This window comes from Choloepus didactylus, chromosome 2, assembly GCF_015220235.1.
Source record: "Choloepus didactylus isolate mChoDid1 chromosome 2, mChoDid1.pri, whole genome shotgun sequence".
Lineage (NCBI taxonomy): Eukaryota > Metazoa > Chordata > Mammalia > Pilosa > Megalonychidae > Choloepus > Choloepus didactylus.
In genome coordinates this window covers 166,064,841-166,086,858 of record NC_051308.1, presented here as the reverse complement: position 1 = coordinate 166,086,858, position 22,018 = coordinate 166,064,841, and the positions used below count along the sequence as shown (strand labels likewise).

Sequence of the window (22,018 nt, the reverse complement as noted above, 5' to 3'; positions counted from 1 at the left end):
CCACTGAATTTACGAGCAATTCAGTAAAAAAGAAGAAAGAAAATTAATCTCATCTAAAAGAACAGTTAACTCACAATATAAAAGCAGGGAGTCTTTGAGGTCATCCTTGGTGACTCTCTTATCTCACAACCACAGGCAGTTGATCCACAATTCTTGTTGATTTTATCTTCAGAACACTTTCAAAATCTTACCCCTTCCCACTAATTCCACCTCTGTCACCCTCATTCACACTTCATCACTGTCAAACTTCATCACAACCCTGTTCTGCTCTTGCCCTTCTGTAGCCCATGTCTCATCTCTTTGTGATCATTTCACTTGGAACAAAAGCCAGACTCCTGTGATGGCCCACGGACCCCTTACTTCTCTAGCATCGTTTTTCCTTTTACTCCAGCCAGTCAGGCCTCCTGGCTATTCCTTGAACGTTGGGGCCTTAGGGCTTTTGCACTGGCTGTTCTGCCTGCCAGCATGCTTTTCCTGCAGAATGCTCTTCCTCCTTTAAGTCTTCACAAATGTCACCTTCTCTAGCATAACATTCGATGTATGTTTAACTTATTTTGTTTATTGTCTGTCTACCTACCCTGCACCCCTCCCTCCCACCCCCAGGATATAAACTCTCCAAAGGCAGAGGTTATTTTTTGTTTTGTTTTCTGATTTAGGCCCAAGACCCTAGAACTCTACTGGTAACATACTTTAGGACTCACTCAAAAAGTATTTGTTGAATAAAAGAATTCTAACAAGAACAGTGCTTAAAATTCTGTATGTTTCAGGTAAAGCTTTAGTACCTGTTACAATACTTATATCTTAGGTAGATATTATTATTATTATTATTATTATTAATGTTGCAGTGTGAGGAGAGAGTAAGACTAGCTTTAGATGGGATGGGTTGAACATCATTACTCCTATCTAAAAGGGGGAGGAAAAAGCGGGTGAAGTATGGAGGCTGGGAAACTAAATGAAAGAGTTATTTAGTATCAAATACTTGCATCCCTACAAATTCCAGAAATTATGAAGTTTCAGGCTGTGTTTGCAAGCAATATCACTTTCTAAGTGAGTTATAGCATGTGGGAGCTGCCCTGTGAGGCTTCCAGAAACGCTTCTCTTTCTCAACTTGTTGGCACAAGAACTGAGCTCTATGAAAGTCAATAGTCTGTATTTATGTGACACTTCTGAAGAACATGAAACAATGCTCTGCAGACTTCATAATTTCCCTGCAATGCAGATAACCGGCAAATGGAATTATGTCTTTCTGCCTCGCAAATGGGAAATCTGGGAAGGATATGGCAAAACGGATTTACTGACTTGCACACAGTCAACCCTCCCACCACACCCCCACCCCCACCCCCACCCCCATCTGGAAAAGCAAACCACAAAAGCCCACAAACAAAAAATGAAAGAATTGTGAATTTGGTATGAATATTTCCAGTGATCTCTGAGGGTCCTAAAGCAAGCATGAAAAATTGAGTAGAAAGAGTATGAGAAAGAGAAAAGGAGTCATGGCATTCAGGAGCTGGCCTGGCACTCACAACCAGTCCTTGGTGTTCTCTTGTTGAACATAAACAATTTCACAGAGCATCCACATCAGATAAGACCACTCTGTGTCCGTGATGGAGTAAAATAAAAACAGGACCTCTCTGTAGTCATGTCTGAGCACAGACAAAAACATGAATATTGTTCAAACCACAAACATGACCAGGTGTCTTCCCATCCTGGCTAATGTGAGTGATAGCTGTTCTTTTATCAATCACAGCTTTAGCTTTAATCCATTTCTCTCACCTTATAGAAAGGTATATTGAGAGAACTGTAGAATTGCCTCTACTTACTGACAGCACCCAATTGGGGCAAACCCACTCTTCTTTGAACCCTCCCTAAAATCACTTAACACAACAAACCCAAATCCTTTCTCATAGTCTCTTATGGAGATGGAGATGCCCTACAGTTCCCTATGGAGTGTTAGCTCCCTTGTTGCTAGGAGCAATAAGCTGCAGGTGAGAATTCCTTGGAGAGCATTGACAGTTGTCACTGATAGATTATTGGAATGCAGATTCTAAAGAGTCACCCTAAATATGATTGCCCTGGTTTTACCCATCTCTGTTTTAGTATTTTGACACAAAATTAGTCTTGAAGCACAGCTCTGATCATGACAATCTCAAGAACTTCCAGAGCTCCCAGTTGCTTACAAATAACCTCCACCCCACTCATAAGTGTAATATTCAAGACCCTCCAGGATCTGTCCTTTTTGATGTTAGCTCCTGTTCCGGTTTGCTTATGCTTCACTGGAGGATGGCCTAGGCATGCGGAAAACCTCTGTTAGCTGGGAAGGCACGTGGCTGGTGTCTGCTCCAGGGTTCTGGTTTCAAAATGGCTTTCTCCCAGGATGTTCCTCTCTAGGCAGAATCTCCTCTTCAAAATGTCACTCTCAGTTGCTCTTGGGGCATTTGTCCTCTATTAGCTTCTCAGGAGCAAAAGACTGTTTTCAAAGGCCATCTCCAAAATATCTCTGTGAACTGCAGCTCCTCTCTCAGCTCCTGTGTGTTCTTCAAAGTGTCCCTCTCGGCTGTAGCAAGCTCGCTCCTCTGTCTGAGCTTGTATGGTGCTCTAGTAAACTAATCAAGGCCCATGCTGAATGCGCAGGGCCACACCTCCATGGAAATTATCCAATCAGAATTAACACCCACAGTTGTGTGGGGCACATCTCCATGGAAACAACCTAATCCAAGTATTCCAACTTAATCAACACTAATTGTCTGCCCCCCCAAGATTGCATCAAAGAACATGGCTTTTTCTGAGGGACATAATATATACAGACCAGTACAGCTCCTCTTTGAGCTCCCAATGTCCAATCAAACAATGTCTCACTTTTCCTGCCTGCCTCTTGGGTCCTATCCTGTGCCTACTGCTCAAATCTCATCTTCATTTACAATTCAAAATATTGTTCTTCTGTGCCTGTTCTCAGGCCATTTCACTTCTTTGTTCAGGTAGCTCCTATTCACTATAAAGTCTTAGCTGTCTCCTCCAAAAAAACTTCCCTGAATCCACCAATATAGATTAAGTGTAATAGCCTTTGCATGATTTTAACATAGCATTCAGCACACTGAATTGAATTTACTGGCTCTTCTATTTCCCTCTGAGGGTGGGAAATTTTTTTTTTTTTTAATCTCATTCCCAGCACATAGTATGATCCCTAGATTGTTTAGCTGTTCTGTAAAAGTTTGACAAATAAGAGCATATGGTGGATATAGTAGAAGGTGAAGATACAGATAGTAGCTAGACTATAAATGTCCTTAAAACTGTACAGATTTTATTCTGTAGGCAATGAGAATAATTCAGAAAGTTTTTCAGCAGTCACCTCTAACTTGTGTTTTATAAAGTAGAATCACAACTAACTATTCTATTCATTCTCTAGGCTTTCATTAGAAATAATGCTTAAGTTGCACATAATGGTACTTTCTGGAATTGTGCAGTCCAATCTAAGAAGCTGTACATATTTATGTATGCTTAATATCCCTTCAAGAGCATAAGCCTCACTGTTATATGAAAAAACTCAAGCAAGGAAAAGATGACTCATTTTGAGAAGTGGGAGGAGAATCCAATCTGCTGCCTTACAGACCTTACTGCTATCTGGAAGGTAATAAATGGATAAAACTCTTTCCTCTTGTGCTGGAAATCCCCTAAAGTAGGTGTGTGAATAGCCCTAGGGTAAAGTATGAACCCCTGGATAGGGACACACTCTCTTCAAGCCCCTGCTGCCTCATAGGCCCGGTTTTGGTTTGCTAAAGCTATAACCGAGAAGTTAGGATTTAAGGACTGATTATGATTGTTGAATCATTATATAGATATTCCTTTTTACTTTCTGGTATGTTAGAGCAGACAAAGGGAAATACCTGAAACCTGAATTGTAATCCAGCTGCCTTAATCTCTGATAATGATTGTATAGCCTTTATCTTGCGCCCTTGTGATTGTAAAGACCTTGTGACTAACCTTCACTTGTACCCATTTATCCAGTTTTTCAACTTTAAAAATCTTACGATCACTGAAGACAGACCCTAATGTTTATTAATGAAGGGTCTTGGATCAGCCCAGAACTAACTCACCCCAAGTCCAAAGTTATCTTGATAACTGAAGCTAGATCTAACCAAAATGGGCCTGCCTGACATGCGCAGTAGCTTAGACTTTAACCTACAAGTCACCTATATCTCATTATAATATTAAAAATCAGGCCCATCATCATATTAAGGCTGCCATTTTCTTACATACATTCTGTAACTAAGCATGTAATTAATCTGCACATACTTAATAATTAGATCACTTATAATTACATGGGGCCATCGTACTCATTATCCTAAAACCTTTTGATGCTATAAAACTGTCAGAATTACTGCAGTTTAGAGAGACAGATTTTGGACTGACTGGCCATCTGTTCTCTTGCTTCGCATCTAGCAATAAAACTCTTTCTTTGAAACCCCGGTGTCTCAGGAATTGGTCATTTGAGCACATTGGACAAAAGAAACCACTGCCTTGATCCGATAACAAAGCTGCTGTAATGCAATATACCCGAAATGGGTTGGCTTTTACAATCAGGATTTCTTACCTTACAAATTTATAATTCTAAGGCTATGAAAATGTCCAAATTAAGGCAGCAACAGGATGATACCTTCTCTGAAGAAAGCATACTGGCATCTGGACACTTCTGTCACATGGGAAGGCACATGGCCATCGCCTGCTGGTCCTTCTCTCTCAGGTTTTGTTGCTTTCAGCTTCTGGCTCCGGTGGCTTCCTATCTCAGCTCCTCTGGGGGCTTTTCTCTGTGTGAGCTTCTCTTGGTTTCATTTCTTTTAAAGGACTCCAGTAAAAGGGTTAAAACCCACCTTAGGGCAACTCCTCAATTGAAATAACCTAATCAAAAGGTCCCACCCACAACAGGTCTGCATCACACGAATGGGTTAAAAGAACATGGGCTTTTCTGGGGTACATAACAGCTTCAAACTAATACAGACCTCTTCACCTTCCTTCCTCCCACTACCCCACCCACCCTAAGTGGATGTGGTAAGCTCTTTAGGTTTATGAGAGATGGAGACACTCAGAGTAATTTGGCAAACATTTTAAAGTATGCATTTATTTATATTATTAGGATATACATGGAGCTAAGAAAGCTCAGGGCAGTCTTTGCTACTGCACATTCAGGTTCCCTGGAGAACTGGAACATCATTCATGTTGTCCAGGTTAAAGCAGTAACTAGACTCGGGAGAACGAGTAGCAAGTCTAGTTATCCTCACCCTCCATCTCAGCCTTTTTCTCTATACCTACTTCTTTTTCTTTTTTTTTTAAACAATTAAACAGGCATTAAATACTTACTATGTTTAAGTAACACACCAATTAACAGTTAAACAAGCATTAAACACATATACTTAGGCAACACACCAATTAACAGTTAAGCAGACATACTTAATTTCATTAAATATCAATTAATTTTTGGATGACTTATTTTCAGGAGTAAACTGAGCAGACAAATTTAGGGCAGGACTTTTTTTTTTTTTTCTTTCTCTCCAAGATCTTTAATTTTACAAATATTTAAAAAGATAAACATAATAAAATCAAATTGTTGTCTCACCCCTCCATATTTCCTTCTCTTACATACATACAGAGATAAAATGCATTATTTTGATCTCCTAAGTATTGCTTTTTTTTTTTTAATTGAGATTGTTCACATACCGTATAATTATCCAAAGGTCCAAAGTGTACAATCACTTGCCCCCAGTACCATCATATAGCTGTGCATCCATCACCACAATTAATTTTTTAGAACATTTTCATTACTCCAGAAAAGAAATAAAGACCAAAAAAAAGGAAACTCAAATCCTCCCATACCCCTAACCACTCCCCCTCCGTTGTTGACTCGTAGTATTGGTATAGTACATTTGTTACTGTGGATGAAAAAATGTTAAAATACTAGTAACCGTAGTGTATAGTTTGCAATAGGTATTTTTTTCCCTATATGCTCCTCTATTATTAACTTCTAGTTATAGTGTCGTACATTTGTTCTGGTTCATGAAAGAGATTTCTAATATTTGTACAGTTAATCGTGGACATTGCCCACCACAAGGTTCACTGTTGTATACATTCCTGTCTTTTAATCTCCAGCTTTCCTTCTGGTGACATACGTGACTCTGAGCTTCCCCTTTCCACCACAATCACACACCATTCAGTGCTGTTAGTTATTCTCACAATGTGCTACCATCATCTCTGTCCATTTCCAAACATTTAAGTTCAACCTAGTTGAACATTCTGCTCATAATAAGCGACCGCTCCGCATTCTTTAGCCTCGTTCTATATCATGGTAACTTATATTTCATGTCTATGAGTTTACATATTATAGTTAGTTCACAGCAGTGAGACCCTGCAATATTTGTCCTTATGTGTCTGACTTGTTTCACTTAATACAGTGCCCTCAAGGTTTTTTCATCCAACTCATTTTTTTTAAAAGATGGTTGTGTTCACACACCATACATTCCATCCTAAGTAAACAGTCAATGGTTCCCTGTATAGTCATGTATTTATGTATTCAGTGCCATCACCACTATCTATATAAGGACATCTCCATTTCTTCCACAAAGCAGGAGGAAGAGTCAAAGAAGGTAGAGAGACAAAAGAAAAAGAAAAAAGAGAGAGAGAAAAAAAAAATGACAGCTAGGAAACAACAAAAGGAAAAATAGCATTAAACTGAAGTAGAATAAAGAGACAAAATTACCAATGCCAAGAGTCCCATACCTCTCCCTTATGTCCCCCTCTTATATGCATTTAGCTTTGGTATATTGCCTTTGTTACATTAAAGGAAGCATAATGCAATGTTTCTGTTAATTATAGTCTCTAGTTTGCGTTGATTGTATTTTCCCCCAATACCTCCCTATTTTTAACACCTTGCAAGGTTGACATTCATTTGTTCTCCCTCATGAAAAAGCATATTTATACATTTTATCACAACTGTTGAGCACTTTTGGTTTCACTGAGTTATACCGTCCCTGTCTTTATCTTTCCTCTTTCCTTCTGGTGTCTCACATGCTCCTAACCTTCCTCTTTCAACCATGCTCACAGTCATCTTTGTTCAGTGTACTTACATTGCTCTGCTACCATCACCTGAAACTGTGTTCCAAACTTCTCACTCCTGTCTTTTCCTATCTGTCTGTACTGCTCCCTTTAGTATTTCCTGTAGAGCAGGTATCTTGTTCACAAACTCTGTCATTGTCTGTTTGTCAGAGAATATTTTAAACTCTCCCTCATATTTGAAGGACAGTTTTGCCAGATATAGGATTCTTGGTTGGCAGTTTTTATCTTTCAGTATCTTAAATATATCACACCACTTCCTTCTTGCCTCCATGGTTTCTGCTGAGAAATCCACACATAGTCTTATCAAGCTTCCTTTGTATGTGATGGATCACTTTTCTCTTGCTGCTTTCAGGATTCTCTCTTTATCTTTGATGTTTGATAATGTGATTATTAAGTGTCTTGGCATAGGCCTATTCAGATCTCTTCTGTTTGGAGTATGCTGCGCTTCTTGGATCTGTAATTTTATGTCTTTCATAAAAGACTGGAAATTTTCATTGATTTTTTCCTCTATTATTGCTTCTGCCCCTTTTCCCTTCTCTTCTCATTCTGGGACACCCATGACATGTACATTCCTGCATTTCATGTTGTCATTAGTTCCCTGAGATGTTGCTCATATTTTCCCATTCTTTTCTCTATCTGTTCTTTTGTGTGTAGGATTTCAGGTGTCTTGTTCTTCAGTTCCTGAGTTTTTTCTTCTACCTCTTGAGATCTGCTGTTGTATGTCTCCATTGTGTCTTTCGTCTCTTGTGCTGTGCCTTTCATGTCCATAGATTCTGCCAGTTAATTTTTCAAACTTTTGATTTCAACCTTATGTACGCCCAGTGTTTTCATTATATACTTCATCTCTTTTGCCATATCTTCCTTAAACTTTTTGAATTGATTTAGCATTAGTTGTTTCAATTCCTGTATCTTAGTTGAAGTGTAAGTTTTTTCCTTTGACTGGGTCATAATTTCATTTTTCTTAGTGTAGATTTCATTTTTCTGTTGTCTAGGCATCTGGTTTCCTTGGTTACCCCAATCAGGTTTTCCCAGACGAGAACAGGCTCAGGTCCCATAAGGGGGCAGTGTTCAGTATCAGGTTTCCTTGAGGGTGTGTCTTAGAAGATTGACACACCCTGTGAGGCCTCAAGCCCCTGTGCTTTTCCTAACCTACCCAGCAGGTGGTGCCTGTCAGCCTATAGCTCCTGACTGGTGTAAGGAGGTGTGGCCTCCTTAGTTTCTGTTTTGGCTGTTTTCCCCCAGACTCTGGGGTCTGGTTCTGAATGGATGGTGGGTAGTAGAGCTGGGCCCCACCTCCCTCCTCTTAGAGAAGATAGACTCCCTAGGTAGTTATCATCGGCATTTAAATAGGTTCTTTGTCTCTCTGAGTCTTTTAACTCCACCCTTGTCTGGGTCAGAGTGCTGTGAACTGAAAATGGCTGAGGCTTTCTCCAATGAGCCGTTCAGGTTGAGAGAGAGAAAAAGGGACAGAAAGCCCCCTTTCAGAGCCAGCCCACAGCCCCCAGATTCACCCGTTGGCCACAGATAGCACCTGGTCCTCTGGGCTCCCCCTCCCAGGACAGAGAAGTCCCCTGGCTCTTCAAGGCTAGTCATCACTAAAAGCCTCTGTCTGCATGTTGGGGATTTATAGCTTGCATTGAGCAGTCCACGTTTGCCAATTAAACCCCCAGTTGGAGGTGGACTGAGGTATATTCACTTGTTCAGAGAGTACTGTACTCTATCACAGCAAGGCTTTGCAGTTTGGGCTGCTGTGGGGGGAGGGCACTTCTGGCTTGGGTCCACAGTTTGTACTCATAGATTCCACGCTGCGATTTCAGAAATTCCTCTCAATCCAGGTTGGTGCATGATGTGTGGACAGTCACGGTTGTTCCCCAGCAGTTATTCCAGATCATTTACTAGTTGTTCCTGGTTGTTTATTAGTTGCTCCGGGGGACTAACTAACTTCCATTCTTCTCTATGCTGCCATCTTCTTCCATCCCCTATACCCACTTCTTATTCTTTTCTTAACTGGTTCTCTCTTCTCGTCATCTTGATTTGCTCTTTTAAGGTAGGTCATTCTTTATTGCTTCCTTGCTGTGTATCTTTCTTTTTCTTTGTCTCTTAACTCTCTCTACTCCCCTCTGTGTGTCTCAAATTCAAACTCCCTATGAGAGAATCTCTCTTGTGTTGGCTATTCATGCTACAGTACAGGTGGGACAGTCAGGGCTTATCTCTGGTCCATCACAGAGGATCATGTGGTACAGAAGCAACTAAACAAGGGTAAGGAGTCCTGTGAATGACATGTATTCTAAGGCTTCTTGAATCAGGGAAATGTAAATGGCAGATACCTTCCTTGACCAATCCAGAACATGGAACTACTTGCCATTCTCTATGACATTTGTGCATTGTTTTCCCTTTACTTGGGAATCTTTCTCCTACTCTACCCCTGCTAACTCCTAGTTATCCTGCAGGACTCAGCAGTCAATATCCAAAGCTCCCCCCACCCCAGGACTGGGTGACCTGTCCCTCCTCTGTGCCTCCATAACTCTTTCTCAGGCTGAATGGTAATTGTTGATTTACTTGTCTCCTCCATAAGATTGAGAGCCACTTCTGAACGGTACTGGCAGTTAGGATGCAATAATTTTTTTTAACTTTTTAAACTTTTTTTTTTTAATCCTTTAAATTTTAAATACAGGCAAAAGCAAAGAAAAACTAATTTACTCCCATGTGCCCAGCTTCAACAGTTATCAACAGTTTGCCAACATTTCTTCTATTTTGTTCTCCATTTTAAAAATATTAAATATAACACAAATGGAGGAAAGCACATAAAACAAATGCACAACTTAATAGGTCTAACACCTGTATAACCACACCCATGTGGGGAGATTGAACCTTGTCAGAGACCCCAGAGCCTTCCATATGCCCTCTCCTACCTGCTCCCAAGAATAACCACTTAATTGATTTTTATGGTAATTAATTCCTTACATTTTAAAGATGCTTTCCTAAATGCCATAATTTAATTTTGACTGCTTTAAAATATATCTTTTGAGTTCCTTTGAATTTATAGGTTCCTCTCCATGTTGTATTTACCTCTTCTCATTTATTCACTGAAAAAACCAGATGATTTATCCTATAGAGTTTCCCACAGCTTATATTTGTCTGATTACATCCCTATATTTTTTAGTTTAGCATCCTCTGCCATTTGTATTTCCTGCATCATAAGTCTTAATCAGATAAGATTTGATTTTTTTTTCTGGTGAGACTGTATCAGTCAAAATTTTTTGTTGAAATAATGAATGAATAAAATATGCAGGGAAAATATGGTAAGTCTTTCCTTTTGTAATGTTGTTAATATTCCTGCTGGATTAGACCCTAGCTTGTTTTGAAAGTCCTTTCTATGTTCTGTTCCAGTTTTTGGTACAGTGAATTGACTGCTTCCTTCTACAACCTTTTGAAGGTTCTTCTCACATATGGCTGGGACTATTTATGAGTCCTTAATCCCTAATAAACTTTCTTAGCCATGCCCTTGGAGTTGGGCTCCTTCCTACAGTCTTGAATAAAATACTTGCTGAATTACAATTCTCCAAAAAAAAAATTGTTCCTGCTGTATGTATAGAGAACGAGTACTGGGGAAAAAAGATGATAAACCTCTCTAACAAGGGCCGTTCGTCATACAAAATGTATTTTTATCATTTGTACACATTATGAATTTATAACAGAATTATTCTAATGCAGCTTTTGAATAGAAGGTATACATATTAGGCCTGTCCAATCTTATATTTCTTTAAAAAAGAAATTTGACAAATTATTAATCTTATCTTTCATTAAAAAAAATTTGACAAACTATTTTGTTCTAGTAATGGTTCTAAATCTTGGGATATATCAGTGAACAAAACAGATAATGATCCCTGCCACCTGGAGCTTACATTCTAGTTCTCTTGCTCTACGAGGTGGGTGTTGCTTGAGTCAAGGTGATACCAGCTGGAAAATGTACAATGGACACCTGTTAGCCTATTGTCTTGGTCCTTATAATGTACGGCTCCTTTTCGCATCCACATTTCTTGTATTATAAGAGAAAGGGACCTAGAAGCTTTTGCCAAATAGAAGAACATAAACATGTTTACACTTTTTGCTGGACAACCCTACATCATATATATGGTCACTCTTAATACCTCCTCTGTTTCATGAACTTCCTGTCTGGAAGCATTTGTTACAGTTATTGGCTGCTAACGGCCTCTGTTCTTCAACTGTAGAGTGGGGTTCTTGATAGTACCCTTCTCAAATGGTTGTTTTGAGGGGTAAATGAAATAATATACATAGATGAGAGTTTGGCATATAGTAGGTATTTAGCAAATGTTAGTTATAATTCTAGAATGGAAAGGGCCTTTGTTGTATTCAGACTTTTAAACCTGATTATCTACGTAGGGATGGATAAAGAATCCATCTCTGATTACTTTTAACTAAATTTTTTTGGAGGAACCCATTCAAGTGCTTACTGTTGAGTCCAGTGTTGTGCTTGATGCTAAAAATAGAAAGGTGAAAAAGAACTTAGTTCAGTACAAAGACAAGAAACTTCACAGGCCAGTGTAGGAGTCCCTAAAATGTGTTCCAAGGAGCAATAATCCCTTGAAATACTATAGAAAAATGTCTTCAATTGTCAAATAAATGGGGAATGTGTCTTGTGAGTTCATAATAGATATTAATGGCTCAGAGAAGTCCACTAAAAATTGAAAAAAGAAAACTTGGTGTTTCTCATTTTCCACATTTATTTGACTATGAAGTCCTCCGATTTTTTTCTGCGTAATACTCTTTGAGCCAGTTTTCCAAGGTATATACTTTAAAAAATGCTTAGGTTTTCTGAAAAGCTGTTCGTCAATTGTTTTATTCTATGATAAGAACTACGATTAATAATATTCTAATTAGTTAATGCTTACCATTCTTATTTCATTCTGAAGAACTCTGCAAGATAGCTTCCGTTTTGTCCTTGTCATCTATGATATTATCACTCTTCTTTTCACTTCACTAACCAACTTTGGGCATGTCATCCATCCCTTTGGGCTTCAGTTTCCTCATATGTAATGAGGGTGGACTAGAGCAGTGGTTCCAAAACCATCTTGTTTCTCAGAATTGCCTGGTAATCTTTTAAAATAATACAAGTTCCTGGACCCAATCCCTACAGATTTGGGCCTGATGTCTTTAGGCATCTGTCCTGTCATCAGTCGGTATACATGTGTTTGGGATTAAATGAGAAGATCAGAGGTCTTTGCCAGTTTGAATGTTCCTCTGGAGTCTGTCCATTCAATTACAAATATTTGAGCACCATCTTTATGTGCAAAGTATTGAAAGACATGCAAAGGTTACCATGACAGAACCTGTCTCATGGAGCTTATAATATATAGATATGGTGGTGATAAAAGTAAGCTAAGACAAGTATACATATATCAGTAATACAAGATGGAATGTGAAGAATGTTGCCAGAAATATCTAATTTGGTAAGCAGAGATCAAAGAAAGGTGAGATGGAATCTAGTTGGGATAATCATAGGAGACCCTAAAGTGTACATTTAAACCTCAATGTATGTAACTAGCATATAACATTGATTCCAAAAATGTAAAAGTCTAACTATATTGGAAAGTGTGATACCAAATCAGAATAAATAAAAATCCAGACTTCAAAACAGAGGTTGTTTTTACATTACTAAAAAACTAAACGAAATATAGCGAAAGTTCCCACTACTTTACAAGTGGATGGACTATACAAATACTTGAAATGGTAGAGATCTTGGTGTGTTTAAATGGCCTTTTAGAGATCAAGCCCTTCTTAGACAAGTGCTAGGCAGAGAGCTTAAAACTGAGGTGCTAATAAATCTCATTATCAATCAGAGATAAATAAGAAATGAAGATGAAGTGTTTGAGGTCAATGAAGAACTTTGGAAAATAGAATTCCATGCATACAATTCAGTAAGGCATAGTAATATAAACTTGAAATAAATTCTTTTAGAGATAAGGCATATTTTCTGCTTTTCTGATATCAAATGCTTAGTAATTTGGGATGGTAATACAAGTTCTTTTGTGTTTCCTCAAGCTTTTTGGACATAGGCAGGATAGCCATAATCATTTCACAAAATCTGTTCCTAATCTAATTTGTCTCATCTAATCTAATTTGTTATTAATTGCAGTCTGTTTCTCAGGTCCTCTTCTTGCTGTTGGCTCTCGCTCAGATAATGAGGATAGCCATAAGTTAAGTTTGAGAAAAGGCCAGCAAAGGAAAGTGGTTTCTGTACTTTTTTGTTTTATTCATTCACTGAAACAACTAGCAGAAATTACTCCCTGAAGGATGGAAACCTACAGTGGAGCTACATAGTAACTCCACTTATTTTATTAATAGTAAGTACACATGATAAAAATTTTAAAAAGTGAGTCACCCAAAGAAGTCGTTATTCCACCAGCCCAGAACCAGTTTGCAGTCCCCTTCTCCAGAAGCATCCACTGTGGCCACTTTGTTGAGTGTGTTTCCAGAAATACTGTGTGGATTTATAAGTGTATGTATATATGTATATGTGTGTGTGTGTTTGTGTGTGTATGAGAATATCTGTCTGAATATGAGCCCCTCCTTTTTCTTTCTTTTCCTTTTTTTTTTTTCCCACAAATTCTATGCTTTTTAAAAAAATTTAATTGTGGGTAACATATATATATATATATATATATATATATATATATAACATAAAATTTCCATTTTAACCATTTTCAGATGTAGAATTCAGTGGTGTTAAATACATTTACAATGTTGTGCTACCATCACCACCATTCACGGTTTTCTTTTAATCTGGTTAGGAGCATTCTATACGCTCTTCTGTAGAGTTGGTAGTGGTAGAAGACGTAGAGGAGTAGACACAGGAAAGAGACTGAGGCCTGCGATTGGCTGAATCTCTGGGGGTTCTTGCATGTCTCAGAGGGTCACAGAAGCATCATCTGTGCCAGGAGAGTTGCTATTGTGTCTTCTATGGTGATGAGCAAAGTTTTGACAATTTCTAAGAGGTCTTTGTGTCTCCTGAAAGAGTTTCTTGTGCTTCTGTTCCTTCCCTATGTCTCCTTATAATAAACCTCATCACCTAAGATAACCAAAAGCACTCCTTGGAAATACTTGTTCAAAGAGAAGTAACATTTAAAAATACCTTAGGGTCTGATGCTTGGCAAGAGAGAGAAAGTAAAAAGGAAGTTCCTGAAGGAGGATGACTATTCTCTGGATTGGGATCCAAGAAACAAGCCTTCAGCTGTTTGGGGTGTGCTGTATACTTCTTGAAGTTTTCATGATTAAAATGTGGAGTAGGAAGTTGAAGCTTGGACATGACTAATACCAAAGAGGTCCTGTTGCTTCTATGGATAAATGAAAAATAAGAAGAGACTGTAGAGCTTGTCAGTGATAGAATATTTGCTTTTTCAAAACATCTGACTTTCTGCAAGTAATACCTAATAGTCTTGGTACTCAAGCATCCAGAAAGTGTATTTGCTTATGTGTATAAAAAGCCCTGTGGAGATAAAGCACATGTAGAGGAACAGTTCCAACTTTTTTTTTTTAATGGCTAAAGTCCAGGATCTACATCTGAGTCAGTAAAAGTCACAGGTTCTTAAGTTACAGTGTTAAAATGGCCTCAAAGGGATACACAGTAATAAGCTTGAGGAAATGATGACAATAATTCTGTATCCATTTGTGAAACATTGGCATATCTGAAAGTAGCATTTATGTGGTAGTGTTTACAGTGATCTATGTTAACACTATATCCTTCAACATCCAGGGTGAGAACCTTGATTCATCCTCCTGAAGCTTCTCACATTTGATACTAGCAGTGTGTTCTGGGTGTGGTTAGGTATTAGGTGGTGGTCCCAATTCCCTTCACCTCCCTTCTCCTTCTGTATTCTTTATACTTTCCTCCTTCCTGTCTTAATTTTCCTATAAAGAGAGGTGGGGGGAGGAAAATGAGTCTTGAGAATCAAGGACAAGGAAACTATTTTTGGACACCTAATACCACTTAACCTATATTATCTTATCTGAATTGATATTTCTTACCAGCACCCCCAGAAACTACTACAATCTGTAGATGAGGCAGCAGAATCTCAGAGCTAAAGTAAGTTACTCAAGTCATACAGTCCAGAGGGATATCTTTCACCTTAGGCCTGTCTGATTCCAAAGCACATGCTCTTTTTTACACAAGTGGTTCTTAACCTAATCAGACCCAAAGTCTCCTTTAATGACAAATACACCACTTTCAAACAGAACATCTAGACAGAAGATCAATAAGGAAACAGAAGACTTGAGCGATACTCTAAACCAATTAGACCTAACAGACCTGTATAGAATACCTTACCCAACAACAACAGAATACACAGTCTTCTCTAGTGCACATGCATCATTCTCCAGGATAGACCATATGTTAGGCCACAAAACAAATCTCAATAAATTAAAAAAATTGAAATCATGCAATGTATCTTCTCTGACCACAAGAGAATGAAGCTAGAAATCAAGAACAGAGGGAGAAAGGAAAATTCACAAATATGTGGGAAATAACAACATGCTCTTATTGAAAATCACAAGGGAAACTAGGAAATATCTTGAGGTGAATGAAAATGAAAATGCAACTTACCAACACTTATGGGATGCAGCAAAGGCAGTGCTAAAAGAGAAACTTATAGTTTTCAATGTTTAAATTAAAGAAAGAAAAATTACAAATCAGAGACCTAACCTCAAAACTGGAAGAACTAGAAAAAGAAGAGCAAACTAAACCCAAAGTGAACAGAAGGAAGGAAATAACAAAGACTGGAGTGGAGATAAATGAAATAGAGAATTTAAAAAAGAACAATAGAATCAACGAAGTCAAAAGTTGGTTCTTTGAAATGAACAATAAAATCAACAAATCTTTAGCTAGACTGACAGAGAAAAAGAGAAGACACAAATAACTAAAATCAGAAACGAAAAGTGGGACATTACTTACAATATTACTAAAATGGAAAGTACAAGAAGAAAGATTAGAAAGTACTATAAACAACTGTATGCCAACAAATTAGATACCCTAATGAAATGGACGAATTCCTAGAAACATGGAACTACCTGACTCAAGAAGAAATAGAAGATCTCAACAAATCAATAAGTAGAGATTGAATCAGTAATTTAAAATGTCCAACAAAGAAAAGCCCAGGACCAGATGGTTTCACTGGTGAATTTTATCCAACTTTCCAAGAAGAATTAGCACCAATCCTGCTCAAACTCTCCCCAAAACTTGAAAAGGAGGAAACACTCCATAATTCATTCTATGAGGCCAAACATCACCCTCATACCAAAGCCAGATAAAAATACCACAAGAAATTTCTCTTGTGAATACAGATGCAAAAATCATCAACAAAATATTAGCAAATTGAATCAAACAGCATATTAAAAGAATTATATATCATGATCAAGTAAGATTTATCCAGGTAAGCAAGGGTGGTTCAACAAAAGAAAATCAATTGATGTAATACATAACATTAACACAATGAAGGAGAAAAAAACACATATGATTATCTCAATTCATGTAGAAAAGGCATTTAACAAAATCTGGCATCCTTGATAAAAACATGGAGAAAACTAGGGATAGAAAGAAACTTACTCAGCATGATAAAGGGCATGTAAGAAAAATCCATAGCTAACATCCTACTAAATGGTGAAAGACTGAAAGCTTTCCCTCTACAATCAGGAACAATACAAGAATGCCCACTGTCACCACTGTTACTCAACATTGTACTGGAAGTTCTAGCCAAAGTAGTTAGGCAAGAAGACAAAAAAAAAAAAAAAAAAAAAAAGGCACCCAAATTGGAAAGGAAGAAGTAAAACTTTCCCTATCTGCAGATGACATGATCCTATATACAGAAAATCCTAAAAAATCCACAAGAAAGGTCTGAGAGCTAATAAATGAATTTGGCAAAATTGTGGGGGTACAAGATCAACACCCCAAAATATCTGTAGTTTTTCTATATACTAGTAATGAACAACTGGAAGAAAAAAATCAAGAAAAAAATTCCACATACAATAGCAACTAAAAGAAACAAATATGTAGTAATAAAAATGTGCAAAAGACTTGAATAGGTATTTCTCCAAAGAAGATACACAAATGGCCAAAAAGCGCATGAAAAGTTGTTCAATATATTAGCCATTAGGCAAATGCAAATCAAAAGCACAATGAGTTACATTTCACATCCACTAGAATGGCTGCTATTAAAAAACCAGAAAAATAAGTATTAGAGAGGATGTAGAGAAATAGGAACACTCATCTATTGCTGGTAGGAATTTAAAATGGTACAGCTGCTTTGAAAAACAATTTGGCAGTTCCTCAGAAAATGAAGTATAGAATTACCATATGACTTGGCAATCCCAATTCTAGGTACATACCCCCAAAATTTGAAAACAGGAACTCAAACAGATATTTGCACATTGACGTTCATAGAGGCATTATACACTATTGCCAAAAGATGGAAGCAACCCAATGTTCATTGACCAATGAATGGATAAACAAAATGTGATATATACACATAATGGAATATTAAGCCACAAAAAGGAATGAAGTTCTGACATGTGTGACAACATGGATAAGCCTTGAAGACAACATGTTGAGTAAAAGGACAAATATTGCATGATCTCACTAATATGAAATAATTAGAATAAGCAAACTCATAACTCAGCATATAGAATATAGGTTACCAGGGGAAGGGATGGAGATAAGGCAAAGGGAGTTAAGGCTTAAAATGTTTGGTGTTTCTATTTGGGATGATGGGAATGGTGGTTATGGTAGCACAACATTGTGAACGTAATTAACAGCACCAAATTATGTATTAAAAGGTGGTTAAAAAGGGGAAACTTTAAGTTGTATATATATTATTAGAATAAAAATTTCAAAAGAATCCTTGGAATGCACAGCACTGTGAACCCTAAGTTAAACCATGGGCTATAGTCAATAGTACAATTATAAAAATGTGCTTTCATCAGTTATAACAAATGTACCACACCAATGCCAAATGTTTATAAAAGGAAGGTTTAGGGTAACCCTGTATTTTATGCATGATTTTTTGGTGAATTCAAAACTTCTCTAATAAGAAAGAAAGAAAGAAAAAGAAAGAAAGAAAGAAAGAACAAATGTATTTCTACATATGATCCTCAAACTGAACTATCTCAGGGTGGAATTCTACATTTTACAGTAATTAATCTGGGTTCTTCTGATGAGGGCTTCAGTAAAATTTAGTACAAACCTAATAAACTATTTCAGTCAACAAAGTCAAAGATACCAGGTAAACTTGAGACATATTAAAAATACCTGTTTATTTAGACTTGTTTTGTATAGTATTTGCTAGTGCTTACTTCTGATCTAAAATAAACTAAATATGTATATTTCTTTGTGTCATATTTCAAGACAGAGATAATACCTGTGACAGAACCTTGACTCAGCATCTAATTCTACTACTGTATGCCCCCCACCGCTGAGAATTTAGAGCAGTAATCGACTCTCCCCGAACTCATTAAGTCTCCAGGGATCTTGGTAATTGTGCTAAAGTCGTGGGTTCTGATATTTTCTCCCAAGAACCCTGGAATTTGAGCATCTGGGGAAGATTACTTCAATGTCAAGAGTCACTACCCTGGCCTTTCCTCAACATCCCAATTATGTGATTTTCCTTCTGTCCTTTGCTGTCTTATTCTTAACATCCTGAGATTGGAACATGCTTATTTGACCAGCTTAATGAGAGATGAGTTATAAATAGGTGACCATATAAATTATGTTCCAAACCCAGACATTTCAGAAAGTGAAATGGGCACTATTAATAATTATGCTGGAACATCTGTGGACAGCTGGAACCTGGAGTCCCCCTAATTATAATTAAATTGGCTATTAGAAAAAGGAGAGAGAAGAAAAATATGATGTGAGTTAGTTTATCATTCATTTTTTAATAGAGCATTGACAATATATAACTCAGTTTCCTGGGAAGTGAGGAAGGTTTCGTATTAACAGACCTTTGGGATGGGTGTGGGAAGGGGAGTGTGTGGTCATAAAAATAGAAACAGGTAGTAAGGGCTCAGTGTCAGCATGAAGCCTGGATCCAGAACACGAGTACTCCTAGTCCTGGCTCTGGCTTGGTGACACATTCTTGGGAGTTGAGTGTGGAGCCCCGTGGTAGCCTGCCAGCTTTTTCGGGAAACCTCCTGACCTTGCTAGGTCCTCTCCCCCTCATCTCTAAGTGCACTGCCCACCTCAATCCCAGGAGTCTTGTAGTAATGGCAGGAATGTTGACAAGGAGATTAGAGTGGGAAGCCAGGAGCTGGTACTAACTCCAAGGAAAGGTGAATCTCTCAGCCAGGGCTGTGCCTAAGTGTCTCCAAACCTGTGACAGAATTCTATTCTTGGCAGCTCCTCTCCACCCCTTCCCATTCTCTATTCTTAGGGCTCTCCTATCCTTGGGGCAGGTAGTGGTTCAAAATTGAGCAACTCTTAGCCTAGAAAAATCCTCAAACACTCCAGATTTGGGGCTAATCTCACTTGTGCAGTTCAGTCACGCTGACCCTACCCAAAGGTGAATTTTTTTTTTAAATGCTTCTCAGACTTTTTAAAGAATAACTGTGTCTAAAGAATAAAATTGTGTCAGTTGGTCAGTGACTTTGCTGCCACCTGCCTTCCTCACTGGAGCTCTTTCTCATTCCTCATCTGGGGAACCTTATTGTACATTTGCTAATGTCTTTCAGGTGTCCTAGTTCAAAATGAATCCTCTAAACAAAATCAGTTTCTCTCTCTCTTTCTCTCTCCCCTCTCTGTTTCTCTCAATACGTGTGATAGTTTCTTAAATGGTTTTTATTTTTATTTTTTTTCATGAACAGATCATTTCTTTCAGAATTTCTGTTCAGGGAATAGTAAGGAATAGACCACCCTCTCCCATTACTCCATTTTGACACCTGAGTGGCTCACCATGCTTGCTTCCCAATTTTCCATGACTCATTTGAGTAGCTTTTAAATATTGCGTGCTTGGTAGACATTTCATTTTAAGGGGTGTAAGCCTACTTCCTAAAATGAATATGGTGCTACATGAGTGTTCTGTTAAGCATAAATTAAATATTTTGTTTAGAGCCCTTTAGAGATCTAATGGACAGTTTTCACAAACTGTATTAGCGTATTTATATGGTAAACTGGAAAGTTTAATTCACAAGTCTTTTACTAATAATTACAATTTGTCAAATTTATTATTTTTCAGAAACCACCCTACTATATTGTTAAGGATATAAAATGTCTCCTTGCATCCTTTTAGGTTTCTTCCATCTTAAGTGTCAAACATGAGGATGCTATTAAGAAGATAAGTGGTTCAGAAAGCTGGAAAATTTGAGACAACACCTGACAAGAGGGAATAGCAGTGATTTATGATGTCCTTAAAATTGGCATATAACCTTGCGGCATTATTAGACTAGGGTAAAGCTCAGATAGCTCTTCTGACTGGAGGAATGTTGTAGGGGAAGATGATATATATATCATTTGATTTATTGTATCAATCAAATGTGTACTTATTTTATATATATGTATACACAGTATATACACATTTGATTTATTGTACTCTTTTGGTTAGTGTCTGGTAATATCCACAAAGGCAAAATGAAAACCTACCCCTATTCTTTTATCATGTCTGAAGAATCACTTTGGGATTTTGATTTGCTTTGATACATTGTTGTTTTGATTAAATTTCATTAGCAAAATAAAATAAAATATCTTTTTGGTTATTCTGAGAAGTTATTTGGTGAATTAAAAATATGGATTTGAGTGTATCTTTGCTTTTTTTGGGTTGAAATTATTTTTGTCATATTATTTGATTCATTCAAAGTACTGAATAAAAAGGTTTGTCCTGGAGAAGGATGAGTACAAGGGTGATTCACTTTTTATTTAAGACTTGCCACTGCTGACCCACAGTAGCTAATTTAGAAGTGATTCATTTATAGAAAGTTCTACACAGTTTGAGGCAGGGCTTTATACAATATCCTCATGAAGGCCTAAATAGAGGATACAGTATCGTGTTTCTAAATATCTGTCTTGTTGCCAATTTTATATCTTTTCCAAAGAGTGCAACTTGTTTTTAGATGACAGTTAGTCATTGAAAAGGTGAAGGCAAAGGCACAGTATATATACAATAGTGTATAGTTTAAAACAAATCTTATAAATGTAATACATTTATTACATTGGGAAAATAATAGGCATGAAAATTTAAATGACTTTATAATACAAAGAAATTAATATAACTAGTCAGTTTTAAAATTAATTGGAAGAAATAATTTTAAAATTACTTAGTCACGGTGATTAAAATTGAACAATAATGTGTTATTGATGTTTTTATATTTATTAATCATCTAGTATGTTTGACTTTTAAGGTCCAATTAAAAATAGTTTCTTTTTTGCAATCTATCTTATCTTCTGTTAGGAAGTAGGTGGTTTGGCACTATATAGAGCATAAAACTGTACATAGTCTCTGTCTTCTTATAGCTTTAAATTCAAAGGTGAGTTTATATCCACATCACAGCTACAGTATCATGGGGGAGAGAAAACCTCAAAGTCTGAATTCCAGTTCAGGCTCTGTCATTCACTAGTTCTGTGACGTTAGACAAATCACTTAACAGATCTGAGCTGGTTTTTCACTTTGCACAGGCCATAGTGACACTGGCCTTCCTGGCGTGACTCACAAGTTGAGGGAATTGATTAGGAAATGATTAGTAACCAAGATGTCTGTATGCAGATGTTAGGTGTTACAGAGGCAACATTGCAGAAAAAAGAGCTTGGAATTCAATGACTAGGGTCTGAGTCCCAGAGGCACCACAAAATGTTCATGCAACCCTATACGAGCCATTTTACCTCCCTAAGCCTTTATTTCCTAATCTGTAAAAAAAATGGATA

The 22,018-nt window shown here is 37.4% G+C and overlaps 1 protein-coding gene across 2 annotated transcripts in view; it reads left to right on the top strand.

Annotated features, from left to right (window-relative positions):
• Positions 1–22,018, top strand: part of GIPC2 (GIPC PDZ domain containing family member 2) — a 75,316-nt gene that overhangs the window by 3,295 nt on the left and 50,003 nt on the right. Inside the window, exon 1 of one of the 2 annotated variants that reach the window (XM_037826839.1) lies at positions 3,467–3,625. The exons of the other annotated variant lie outside the window; for it this stretch is intronic. Coding sequence (XP_037682767.1) covers positions 3,557–3,625 — 69 coding nt within the window. The 5' untranslated portion in view covers positions 3,467–3,556. Of the gene's footprint in view, positions 1–3,466; positions 3,626–22,018 lie in introns of those variants that run through there. 2 annotated transcript variants of the gene reach the window in all.